Below are 14,049 nucleotides of genomic sequence, written 5' to 3'. Positions count from 1 at the left end.
GGATATAATATTCCAGTTATTTGTTTGGGGTTTTAAAAAATGTATTAATCTATATTTTTATTTACGATTATTATATCCAAAAATGTGCCATTGATAAATATCAGTCAAAAAAAGGATAGTTAAGCACTTTGTGGTAAAGTTTGTTGTAAACATTACCAGTAAGAGGTATCCACTGGTTTACACAGCATTTTTTGTTATACTACCAGTAATATTGAAAACAAATGCATCATAGCGCCAGAAGGGTTTAATTGATACCAGCTATTGGATGTTGTCAAATATTAGAAAAACAGGAAGTGTTTTGTTGCTAAGTCAAATGTCTGTGTGAAGATAGGAAATCACCCTGCATGTCAGTGGAGAATTTCAGCATCCTGTGGACAAGAACAATATTGTGGGGAAACATAATAATCAATTGGTAAATGTCAACATTTTTATGTTGCTGAGCATCAGCAAAGACAGGAGACAAACAAAACATGCACACCACGTACACAAATCGCTGCTCTTTTATGATGCTTTACACACAGAAACTGTGCTTGGTTTATGTTTGTGTCAACTTCCAGCACAGCTGTACGACACCAAAGCCCTGGAAACTTAAGTATAAACAGAAAAGATATTTCACTTGGCTGCAGCTCCTAGCTGTGCATGTGCACAAGGAAAAAAAGAAACAAATAACCTTTGATTTTTTTTTGTTCTTTGTCGAACATCTGTTTTATAAAAAAACAAATTCTGCACCAAAAATCTGTTGAGTAACAAACGTGGAATGAAGTAACACATTTTCTGAGCTTGAGAGGATTGTTGGAGTGAAATGCATTTTCCTAAGCCGTCACGTCCAATGCATTAAAAAACAAATACTGCTGGAAAAGCATTCAAAGAAATCTGTGTTTACATTGTTTAAGCATTGTTGCACAGAATTCAGCTAAAGTCAGGAGCCATGTTCAGCATCACTGTCACAGCAGCTAATACAGCAGAGCAGGTGGTATGTGCAGATCGCATGTGGAAGCATTTATATATGCAAACACATTATGGAACAGATCATTAATACCTTGGGTCCGGCCCTAGGATGCTAACACACACTATACAAACTTACACTCTAACAAGTGTGCACTTGTACATACAAAACCTCGTGCTCATTAAGTTGTTGTTGCTCTCTTGGGAAATATGTTGGGAGAGCAGGACCTGGCCAGCTGGCTGACCCATCATTCATCAGTGTTTTGGTTATATTTGTTAGCTAATGAAAACTTTATGTGTTTTGTTGTCAGGGCTTAAATTACAACTTCCTGTTTTCACTCCTTTAAATACTTCCTATATCCTGTTAACACCAAAGTACTGCTGATGTTAATCATTTTTGTATTTACTCCGTCAGAGGTCAGAACCATCTGCCATGGTTACTTTCAAGGTTATATTTTTAAAGCTAATGAGTTAATTTCGCATTTAATTACACTGACTTTCACAAAACAAACAGAAATCCTGAACTTGGTAATAACAGTGTAATTTTATAACCTTTGAACATTCATATTTAATCAACTGTGTCTCCAGTGTTCAGGAAGGTTGACAGCCTGTCTGAGGAGGAGTCTGTCTACCACAAGAAGATCACCAGTGTTCAGCAAGGAATAGAAGGTAAAGTAAGGCGTGTTGCTGCCAAACACTTCTGGCATAGTACCATTACAAACAGTACGTAACCCGCTCAAACATGTACCTAAACCCTAGATCTGTTTAGTGTTACCACCACAGACAGTACTCTGAACGTGGGCGGGGTTGTTGTTACACTCTGCTCCATTCAGCTCTTGCCATATTTCCTGTTTGCCAGAGATGCAGAAAAACATCTGCGCCTTGTTGATCGGCACAGGAACAGGGTTGCACACTGACGTTAAACTAAAAAAGAACAGACTAGTGTGTGTAGTTTCTGTCGTAATCAGTGGGATATTTAAAATTGGCATGTTTTTGCATTGAGTCCATGAAGAGCAAGAGTGACGATTCACTATTGACCAATCAATGGACTGCAGGGTTTCTAGCTCCGTCTTTTGGTATCAGTTTAGTGTGCTCGGTATCTTGACAGAGGGGTTATGGGAAAAAATGGTACAGAATGGAGTGGTTCTATTGGTACCATCCACAACTTCTGACAGTTGAACTGCAAAAATAATTGTAACGTGTAACAAAGTGAACTGAACTGAACATGACTGCTTGGTGGAAACGAGGCTTTGTGTGGCCTCCTAGACCCTAAACATCACGGGCAAACAAAAGCAATGGAAACTCTCTTATGCACACAGAAAACATAGAATTCTTTTAGGTTTCTTTGAGTAAAAAAAACCCAATTGCTTCCCTACTGACATACATTATACATTCTTAAAAAATTGTTCAGAAGCTCCCTAAACGGATTCATTTGCAGCAGTAAAAGAGCCAAAAATTGCTGTTTTCTTGTACTACAAAGAATATTTTTTTTTGTGTAGATCCCTCAGATTGTTCATTGTTCAGAAGTTCATGCTTGACGTCGCAAAACGAACTCATTACAAGGTCCATTTCGTAGCTACTCTGGAGTTTTGCTTATTTGTCATGGGAACTTGTAATGTAGATGTTTAAGATTTCTAATTCTGTCAGGGCAGCCAAAGGACTTCTTGTTCATATTGGCTAAAACAATTTGATTTGACACTTAAGGTCCTTTCAGTAAGTGTTTAGAAGACTTAATTACCTTCAGTGATTTAGTGTCTTCTGTTCCAATCTGCCGAGGAAGATGATACGAACCTGAACAACCACTGCATGACTTTTTGAACTACATAGACCCTGCATATCTTCGCTGTTGGGAGGAAACTTCAACTATATATTTCATTGCTTTTATTTTATTTTTTCCACAAATAAATGCTATGTTGGTTTTACAAATATTCACCCAATAAGATATATCAGAAAGAGCTTGTGACTAAAGCTCCACTCAGTCCTAAAACTCAACTCAAACTTCTAATTAAAGAACTGGTTGTTTTGGGATTTGTGCATGCTGAATTCAGATTGCTACAGCCACCACTGATAGTCCATCACCAGAGCTTCTGCCCGCTGTTCTTTCAGTGAGTACTCTTCAAGTTGCAGGGAGTGACGTGGAGGGGTTGTGTATTGTATTGAATGACAGAAAAAACTGAGCACACACATAGCTACAATGAATGCAACCTGTAAGTTGATGATAATGTAATGCAGTGCACTTACTGCAGATGCAGCCGATCTAATCAATAGCAGGCAACACACGTGTCTCTACCTTTGCTGATCAGTAACCTCATAACTCCTTTGGGCTTTTTTTAATGAAGCATTGATGATATATTGACACATGCAAGTGTCAGACTTTGATTACACAGGGTTCAGTTATTATAAAAACACCCCTTTTTTATTTTCTGAAAAGTAACATTTTTGGACACACAAGGTTTCCTCCTGGCAGCAACAATATGTACCAGGTGTTTTAAGGTCCTTCATGAAGTGTGAAGCAACACGGATGATTAACTGTGATGTCAGGGGAGCTTAAAAGATCTTTTTCTCCCTCACACATATGGTTACCAGAAGCTTTTGTATTTATCATATACAGACATCTAGAATGTTTTTCTCTCCCGTCTCACTGTCACTATCTTTGTCTGGCCCCTCTTTTTCTCTCTCTGACTCCATCTATCAGATCTGAGCTCCACCTCCAACTGTTCAGGCTGTCTGGATGTGACCCTGTACAGCGAGGAGATCAGCAGGCTGAAGAAAGAGTTTGAAGACATCCAGAGAATGATACTAGGACAGGAGCAGGTACTGTGTAGTGATCACAAAGCAAGCTCTAAGAGACAGAGGGGACTTCTACAAGTCACCTTGTTTTGTGAAACCAAAAGTCCAAAACCTGAAGTTACTTACAATGCCTCCAAGCTGGTGATAGCTGTATCCAAGGGCATTATGTCTGTCCATTCGTCCCATTCTCATATCTCAAGAACACCTCGAAGGAATTTTTTCAAATTTGGCACAAACATCCATTTGGACTCAAGGATGAACTGGTAAGATTTTGATGGTCAAATGTCTCTGTGACCTTACATCTGTCTCATTTTTGTGAATGGGATATCTCAAGCACACTTTGAGGCTTTTTTTTGTTTTGTTTTGTTTTTTCCAAATTTGGCACACACATCCACTTGGACTCAAGAATGAAAATATTACATTTTGGTGGTCAAGGTCACTGTGACCTTACATCTGTCTCATTCTTGTGAACTGGATAGCTCAAGAACGCCTTGAGGGAATTTTTTCAAATTTGGCACAAATGTCCACTTCAGTTCAAGCATGATCCGATTACACTTTGGTGGCCAAAGGTCAAGGTCACTGTGACCTTGTCCCTATTATTGTGAACACAATATTTCAAACACATTGAGGGTATTCCTTTAAATTTGGCACAAACATCTTTTGAGATTCAGGATTGAACTGATTCAACTATAGTGGTTAAAGGTCAAGGTCACTGTGACCTCACCAAGCACTTTTTTCAGCCATACCTCACAAAATTTCACACAAATGTCTAATGGGATACAATGATAAAGTGAAGACATTTTATATCCAAAAGGTCAAAGGTCAACTTCAATGTGACATCATAATTTACTGAAAAAATACTTAACAGCCTATGACGCCATTCATTTCTGATTACAGCCTCTTCCTCTTTGACCCCTGTCCCCTCCAGGTCCTGGACCAGGTCTCCCAGACCCAGGGCACCATCAAGGCCACCACCACCCGACTGACACGTGACATGCAGAACCACCTCATGACGATCAAACTCCTCAACCAGTCGCTGGAAAGATACCTGGATCGGGTGGAGGGCTGGAAGGACGTGATCGAGGAAACTGAAGAGAAAATGAAGAAAATGGTGGACGATCAGTACAACATCAAAGCTACAGCTCAGCAGGTTAACACGACAGTGGCACTCAGGTGAATAAAAGAGATGCAGGGAAGAGATACGGAGTATTTGACTGCTTGGGGGAAAAAAAAGTTTTCCTTATAGAGTCTATTTTAAGTCTCCTTTTGTCACTAAAGCTGTAAGGGAAGCTGTAGTGGCAGTTATCATTTTATAAAGACGGTTTCATCTCATCTTCTTCTACAGTATTTGTATGTTTATCAACCCATACTAGATTATCATCTTGCCTTGTTAGCTACATGTACACATGTTGATGACCTCTTAGTGAACTGACCAAATGGGAACTATAATCAGTGGCTGACAGACAGCAAGAAGCCAGATTCATCTTTCTGACAAGCAAATCAATATTTATGAGGGCAGAGTTGGTATAAATGATAACTGAGATCCGTTTGAAAAAGGCACAGCTGGGACTTATAATGCTGATTCAAAACTACTGTAGAATATGACTGATGTAGTTTATCATCCATCTTCTTTTCTGATTTTGAAATACATACATTTCAATGGGCTGATTTTTTTATGTGCACAAGATTTATTCTCATGAAAAACTTAAATAATATATCTAGTTAACACAGTGATTTAACAAAATATATACTCATACACTTTTCGGCTGCTTCTATAGTTTGTAAAAAGTAAACTAGCACTGCACCTCACATGTCTTATGCTCCCCTTTGCTCTCCAGTACACTGTGGATAGATGCACTGCAGAGGAAAGCAGACGAGGAGACTCTGGTGCTCCAGAAGTTGACCAGCGACTGGCAGAACTACAGCCGAGTTCTGAGCACCCTCAAGTCCAACACGAGCAGCACCATGCAAACGGTGCGCTTCCTCCAGAACAACATAGTGGCAGATCACCAGAGGATCGCCATGTCCACTGAGGTGTACTATGACCTCACCCAGCAGGTGCGTGTGTATAACTTTTACTAACAAACAGAACAGCTGTGATTGGAGGGCTTTTAATGTGAAAGTGTAGGTTACATTATGGCAACTGGACATAGATGGGAGAAAAAAGGTTGATGAAAGAGGTAATAATATGAACTCAATTTTCTCAATAGGAACAATAAAACGTATCAGACTTTGTGTGGTTGCAGATTTTAAAAACGCGTATGAAAAATGCAAGCTTAGTGACCAAAGGCCTTCAGATGATAGGTACCGATATGTTAATGAGGATACTCACACATAACAAAAGTACAACATTAGCTGTGTTCGAAATCGCTCCATATCACGGATATAGTGTACTATGTAGTGTGTTCGCCATTTTGTAGTGTTGTTCGAATTCTCCGCGGTTAATTTCATTCACTATATAGTGGACTATAAAATACCCACAATGCACAGCAAATGTGAGTGAACAAACGATGTACCCTACATTTTACTCCCGTATACCACAATGCAATGCGGTCGTCTTTTGCCAGAGGAGAAGAAGAAAGGCGCAACAAGCCGATAGTTTGCTTATATCAGCTAGCATATTAGCTTAGATTTTTTTTAGGCTAATTACCAGTTGACGTCGGCGAATCAACAAAAGGCGCCTTCAACACCTAAGATACGTTTGCCTTCGCTTCCGTCTTTGCCCGAGGAGCAGGACTTGGGTCAGCAGCATCCAAACAATCACTGGAATCATTATTTTAATACACAAAAAGAAGAGATACGAATAGGATGCTAGCCGGTAACGTTAGCTCACAAGCTAACAATAGCCACTTAGCTCGTGCGAGCCAGGTAGCTTGTAGCTTGTGCACTATCGTGGGCTATTACAGCTCACAATGCAGACACACAACCATAGCTGACAAAACCAAACGTCCGCACCATTGACATTTCAACAATTTATTGACAAAAAGTACAACCACCATACAGTTCGTTCATCCTCAAAGCGCCGGTTTGTTTACATGATGCTCGGCGTGTCCACTTGCATCACAGGAGTATGCGGTGCAGGTACTGACGCAGTGACATTCAGAAAATTTCGGTTAGTGTCCGAAATCTCGTTCAGTCGTTCCCCATGTAGTGCACTGTATAGTAAACACGAAATAGGGAATAGTGAGTGAGTGAGTGAGTGGACGGTTTTGAACACATCTCCTATGTCTGTATTTTCCCCAGGTGATGAACCTGCAGATGCAGCTTGACAATGCGACGTCCTTTATGGATGAACACGAGGAAAACATGCATGACCTTCGCTACCATTCCAGGTAACACGTGTACTACTACAAATGAGAGGACACTGTGCTGACTCACATAAATTCCCTGGAGGTGAACTGTAACCTTTCATGCCTGATCCCTACCCTTACCCTCAACTTGACTTGTGTCAAATTCTAACCGCAACCCTAAAAACAACTTATAAAAGATGACTAACTTTGTGGGGATCAGTTTTTTGTCTCAGATGGGAGTCCCCATTTGTGACATTGTGAACAGATGTCCCCACAATGCAATAAGTACATGACACACACATTCCCACTCTCAACATGCACACACACAAAGAAAGAGTATTTTCATTCAGGAAAAGTAAAAACTGACACCGCAACTGTCCTCTTCAGGTACTATGAGAACCGGACAGGTGAGCGCTTCTCTGCATTGGATGGTCGCCTGAACTCCATCTCGATGGAGATCGACACAGTCTCCTCCAGCATCAACGCCACTGTCAGCCACGTCCAGAGCATGTACAAGTACATCAACATCGAGAGCTCGTCCTGCCAGAGTCGCATGGGCAGACACACAGAAGATCTACAGGTAGTAAAACACGAAAGAATTTGTTGTTCTTGCTTATATATCTATCACACAAAAAGCATATATGGCCTATATATATGGCCTCGTTCAGACTGCCAGCCCATATCTGTTTTTTTTTGCAATTCTAATCAGATTTCTATACTTGCGTCTCAGTCTGGAATCTTGTGGCTCAAATTGGATTTCTAAGTGTCTTTTGTAAATTGTCACTGTATCGCTGAAGTAGGGCTTTTCCAGCTAAGCTGCATCTCAACCCCAGGCATTGAACTGTACTAATGAGAAACATCTGACATACTGGACACTTTAGAAATTAACTCTGGGGTTGATGAAATTGTATACGACCCAACGTTACTAACCCTAAGATCCCTGGAGCGCTGCATTAAAAGACTTACCTCATTTTGTCCAGAGGCTCACATGAGCAGAGAACAGCTCCAAAGAGGGCTCCTGTGCAATGGTGTCCCTTCCAGAAGTTTTGCAATCCAGCCTGAATATTTTCTGTGATCAATTATCCATTTTTGCGTGTTAAAAATGTTGTTTGCCTCCCTTTGTCATGCTTCAGTGCTGGAAAACTGCGTCATCAGCATAGCTATGTAGTCACGTCATTACCATAACAATCAGATAGGTTGGTGCAAATAACAGATCTGATTTGAGAGGCAAATCTGATCTGCCGGCAGTCTGAATGTAGTTTTAGGTGTCATCCTGCATCCAACATTAGACTTGCACTCTGTGTCTAACTGCCTGTTAGTGTATTTAATTCATGGCCATGTGTGTGATTGGTTGTCATTTTTATGATCCTCAATGTAAAGTTTTGTCTGATGCTACTGCAGTTATGATGTTTAAGAACAAAATGGTAAAAAGTTAGTTATAACTAGTGAGCATCTTTAATTTCTTTGTAAAAACTGTTTGCACATCTGCTTAATATTATTGAGAGTGCTACTAACCATGCTTCCATTAAGCTGTCAAGCGAATTGTAAGCAAACTTTTGAAATGTGTCAAAAAAGAAATGCAGATTGGACGTATTTCCATCAAGTGATTTGGAGCAAATAAACTAGGCTACACAAAGCATAGTTTTGTCCAAAGCTAATGACAGCTAATATTGGCCATGTTTTATGCAGTCCAGAGATGAAAACTTAATTAATGCACTGATTCTAATGCACAGAAAGACACTCACAACAGAAAAAGCTGATCAGACCAGCAACAATATCAACATTTGGTGCCACATATTGATTTTTTATTTTTGGAGCTGGACCATTCATTAGGAGTGCTACTGGAATATATACATACTATTCGGTTATTCCTAGCACCACACTCTTAGAGCACAGATTGTACTCAGGGCACAGATGGCGCAATAAAAGTGAAACCATTCGTTGACGTCCACTGATTCTCAAAATTTGCTTTCACTTGCCTCTGCAGCAGCTGCTCCTCCTTTCTATCGATCTGATCAGCTGTGATTAGATAGACTGCTCAGTTATCTACCATACTAATCAAACTCCACAATGTGCTGCTGAGGAAAAATAAACAAATCAAGAGCTCCACCTGCACTGCGTTCACAGACCTGCAGAAACCTTCGAATTTAGGCAGGAGACACATAGATTCTGATTTCTTTCTACTTTCTTTATCCTCATGTCCTCCTTCTCCTCTCTTTGTGTAGAACCTGAACAACACTGTCTTGTTACTCCTCCACTTGGCCGACACACTGAGACAGCAAAACATGTTACTGAATGTTCGACTGGATGTGGACATCAGGAACCTGTCTATGGTGATGGAGGAGATGAAGCTTGTGGATGTTCACCATATCCAGCTCATAAAGAACTTCACCATACTAAAAGGTACATTAGATGTTTCATATTAGATTTTATATTCATATTATTTTACTCTTTATTTCTTTAACTTAACCCCCTGTACTCTCTCAACAGGTGCACCTGGACCACCAGGGCCAAAAGGGAACCGTGGCGAGACCGGCTCAAAAGGACCACAGGGACTGACTGGGAGCAAAGGTGACCGAGGCCCCATTGGAGTCCGTGGAACTGTTGGAGAGAAGGGTGCCTCTGGGCCCAGAGGACCCACAGGTGAATCAGGCCCCACTGGCAATAGGGGGACAGTAGGCATCAAAGGAGCTAAAGGGGCTCTTGGCCCACCAGGACCACGTGGTGAGAAGGGTGAGAAAGGTGATAATGGCCTTCCAGGTTTGGAAGGCCTTCCAGGACCCTCAGGGAATCCAGGGATCCAGGGTCAGGCAGGACTGCCGGGCATCATTGGGCCAGCAGGACCAAGGGGAAAACCAGGGCCAGTAGGGCCACCTGGACCACCAGGAACCCCTGGACCTCCAGGGTCGCCGTATGCCATGACCGAATCAACACCTGGCAGCGGACCGTGACGCCTGCTACTGACTCGAAGAGACAGTAGAAAGATGGACGAAGATGTAGACTCAGAGATGATTTGTCTGGTACGAAGGTTCTTTACTGATGAAAGGATTGGAGACAGGATAATCCATTTCTGTGGGATTATGTATGACATTTGAGATTTTTATCTTTATGAACAAATGCAACAAATCAGAGTTGAGATGGGGCTTTAAAGGAGGCTTCCTCTTGATGTTATGACACGGCCACATGAAAGGAACCAAGAGGAAGGTCTAGAAAGTAAAAAACAGAACTGGACTGATGATCTGAGGTGGAAAAGAAGGGTTCTTAAGGTCAGAAATGGACTGTGTTTGGACAGACTTTGAATTTCATTGAAGAAAAGTGCCATCATACAACACATGGGTCTCATTACTACTTCTGATGAGTGTTTTCTTGTCCTCCAAAGCCAAAGAAAACCCAAAGATAACAATCTCCATCCGTATATGATGACAGTATGAGATTTTACCAGAATTAAAAACTTGTCTTGTGTGACGAGATTATTGGGAATAGAAAACATATTGAAGCTGAGGTCTTGCCTAGTTGAATGTACTGGAAGCAAAGAAAATGTTTGAGGTTATTGTCAAGCCACCAAAACCTCCCGAGGCATAATAAATAGGAGAGCTGTTAACCACAGATTTGGACTAAAGTAGTGGTGTTTCCCGTTCAGACTACTCAAAGATTTGCAATCCCATGCACTAGTATATGGGCTCAGAAAAAAATGTCTTTGTGTTTTTACATTGTGTATGTATCTAATCATCCTTTATTGATTGATGGCACTTTGGTGTTTCTTAAAGTGCAAAGTTGAAGTCAGTTTGTTTATCTTATGGTATTTCAGAGCAGGTACTCTGAAGGATTTTTGGTACGGGCAAAACTTTTATGGTCTGTGTTTGAAGAAGTTGCAGAATTTATGGCCTCTGAATTTGGGCTCTGATGATCTTTGTTTTACATGGTATGCAACATTTGTCTCTATTGTTGCTAGAAGGAATGAAAAAAGTAACTTTCTTGTTGAGTCCTGTTGACACATTTATGAGAACATTTTGGGAAATACACTCATTTCTTTTCTTTCTATGAGTTTGACGAGAAAATATATCAATCAATTTATTTGTCATTTTAAATCATATTAATACAATTTAATGAAATGTATTGTCAGTTTCTACAATTTGTGCATTTAAAAACAGTATTATAACAATAATTATATGTCTATGGGAGGGGTGTCTTAGGCAGGGTCTTCATTTAGGAAACTTGTGGTCTCAGTGCTGGCCTGGTTTCTGACCTCAACAGGGAGAAAAGGCTGTAATCAGAGTGGTTGGGATCTTTAATGAGGCTTATTTTTGCAGCGCCTGCTGTAAACATCACTACAAACTAGGTGTAGAGTAGTGCCTCTATAGTGTGTTCAGCGGAGCATTGCAGGGCCTTGTAGTCCTCTTTGGTGCTGTTTTCGCACCAGGCAGTGATGTTCCCCGCCAAGATGCTCTTGGTGGTGCAGGAGTAGAAATTCCTGAGTATTTAAGGAGATACTTGGAATTTCCTCAGGCGTCTAAGATAAAACAGTCTCTGCCTTGTTCTTCTCCCCACTGAGTCAGTATGCAGCACTCAGGTCTGGCTCTCAGCAATGTGTACACCAAGGTACTTAAAGCTATCCTCCCTCTCCACTGAGGACCCACCTGCTGATATATATATGTTCAGGAGTAGGTTGTTGTCTTGACACCAGCAGATCAGGTCCTCTACTTGTGTCACGTTGGCCTTTTCAGTGTTATCTGTGATCAGGCCAACCACAGCTGTGTCATCAGCAAATGTGATGATGGTGCTGGAGTCAAAGTAGCAACACAGTCCTGTGGTACAGGGAGTACAGCAGGGGGCTCAAAACGCAGCCCTGGGGTGCTCCGGTGTTAAGGATGAGGGTGGAAGAGGTGTGTCTGCCCACTCTCACTACCTGGGATCTGCCTGTCAGGAGGTGAAAGATTCACATGTACAGTGAGGTGTTTAATCCCAGCTCCTTGAGCTTTGTGGCCAGCCTGGAGGGAACTATGGTTTGAACGCTAAACTGTAGTCAATGAACAGGAATCTCGCAGAGCTCCCTTTCTTTTCCAGGTGAGATAGGTTGGTCTGGAGGATGTGCGCTATGGTGTCTTCTGTAGATCGGTTGAGACGATAAGCAAACTGTAGTGGGCCCAGTGTGCTGGTTAGTGAGGACCAGATGTAATCCTTAACCAGCCGACCGAAGCACCTCATCACTACAAAGGTGAGTGTCACAGGGCGGTAGTCATTTTCTTGGGCACAGGAATGATGGTGGACTTCTTGAAGCATGTTGGTATGGCAGACTGAGCGAGGTTGAGACAGGTTGAGAATCATTGTAAACACCAACGTTAGTTGATACCACTCTGATGTCTGTGCGTGGCGCTGGAGCCAGGAGGTGATTAGCCTGGCTTAGCATACAGACTAACTGTAGCTGACTGTAGCTGTTTCCTACAGGTTACAATTTTTACATTAAGCTAAGCTAATTGATTCTGGCCCCGGCACTTTTCTCATTTAACCTTTGAAAGAAAGAAAAGCATATTTCACAATATGTTGAATGAATTTTTTTAGGATATATGAAGGCTAGGAATGTCACAAAACTCATTTAACACACAAATGAATGATAATGTTTAACATGTCACGTAATAAAAAGAAAAACCAAGTTGCAGCTCTGCAACAGGAGTGTCACATTTGCCTCAGTTTCTACTATTAACACTGATAGCAGAGTAATGACTCATAAGAGTGTTTGGGTCTTATGATACACACATAAATAACCTTTTTATATTACTGAAAATACGTCTTACAAAAAAGGGAAACGTGCTATTTTTGTAAAACTGTGTGTTGTAATGAAATGCGACTGGATTGCATCGAACTTCAATAAAGCTTTTTTTAATGGACTGGTTGTTGTAAGTGTCCCGCTGTATTTCCAGAGCAGAGTACTATTGTTGCCCTGTGAGGGGAAGGGAGCGACCATTAATACAAAACACATGTCAAACCCCTCCCGTTAGATTTTTGAGGTTTCAATTGGTTTGTCTAGATTTAGCCTGTTGTTTGAACATAGGTACTCCACCATACAATAAATGTGACCAAGACTAAACTTTTTGCAGCTTATAGTAGGGTACAAATGTCCAAAAGTCAGTGTTAATGTGATAAAATAATACCTTCACTAAGCCCAAAATCACCTGTTTTATGCTTCATAAAGGCATTTATCCTCTTAAAAATACTTCTCCGAATATTTTAACGTGACAATCAGTCAACATTAATGTCTGAAACAGGCGTATGTGGGTGTGTTATTGTAGAAAAACAGCTGATAACCTCTCTGCAGCAGGCGGCCCTGATCTCCTGCTGACTCATATTTTCACATTTCTCTCTCCTTCTCAGTGCTGGAACATGACAGGCCTTGCGGGATGTTAGGAACCTGATCCGCAACAAAAACTTCCTTCAAGAATCCACCCAAATCCCTTATTCCTGCAGTCCTCATAAGTGTTACTTATGAGCACGGAACATTTGCTCTAAATCACTCACTGTTTTCACCTCCGAAACTTGAGGCAAGAGTGTAAAATTGCTGCTGTTTCTGATCTGTGAAGCAGGAAAATGTGGCTGATATAAAATCCAGGATTAGACTCGTATAGGTCTGAATATCTGAATGTTTTCTTCACGTGTCAGACGTTATTCAAACCAGGGTTCCTGCAGATCCTTAAAAAGTATTAAAAGATGTTGGATTCATTAATCTAAATATAAGGCCTTAAATGGTATTAAAATGCCTTGAATCAATCTATCAAAAGTCTTTAAAATGCTCAGACATGGGAAGTATGATTTTAATCTTTTTTGATCAATTGCCAATAAAACTTCGCACCATCGCCAGGTATTTCGCGATTCTGTTTTGCCCTTGTCTCTGCCGCATGACAAAAAAAATTCCTGTTTTACTCTGCATGAGTTTTGGCTTTCTTAGGAGAATATCTATGTGTGCACAATTATTAGACAACTATTAGCACACAGAACTATTTTGCAGCAGCAACAGTAGCCTCCCAAATGC

The 14,049-nt window shown here is 40.9% G+C and overlaps 1 protein-coding gene across 1 annotated transcript in view; it reads left to right on the top strand.

Moving 5' to 3' along the window:
* The window catches only part of scara3 (scavenger receptor class A, member 3), a 34,906-nt gene extending 22,001 nt beyond the window's left edge, over positions 1-12,905 (top strand). Inside the window, exons 5-12 of the mRNA XM_049590244.1 lie at positions 1,534-1,614; positions 3,641-3,759; positions 4,664-4,908; positions 5,574-5,793; positions 6,979-7,067; positions 7,413-7,605; positions 9,251-9,428; positions 9,516-12,905. Coding sequence (XP_049446201.1) covers positions 1,534-1,614; positions 3,641-3,759; positions 4,664-4,908; positions 5,574-5,793; positions 6,979-7,067; positions 7,413-7,605; positions 9,251-9,428; positions 9,516-9,976 — 1,586 coding nt within the window. The 3' untranslated portion in view covers positions 9,977-12,905. The remainder of the gene's footprint in view (positions 1-1,533; positions 1,615-3,640; positions 3,760-4,663; positions 4,909-5,573; positions 5,794-6,978; positions 7,068-7,412; positions 7,606-9,250; positions 9,429-9,515) is intronic.
* The last annotated feature ends 1,144 nt before the right edge of the window (positions 12,906-14,049 follow it).

Source organism: Epinephelus fuscoguttatus, linkage group LG11, assembly GCF_011397635.1.
Source record: "Epinephelus fuscoguttatus linkage group LG11, E.fuscoguttatus.final_Chr_v1".
NCBI lineage: Eukaryota > Metazoa > Chordata > Actinopteri > Perciformes > Serranidae > Epinephelus > Epinephelus fuscoguttatus.
Note: the sequence above shows the minus strand (reverse complement) of the source record. Positions and strands in the feature narration are given on the sequence as shown.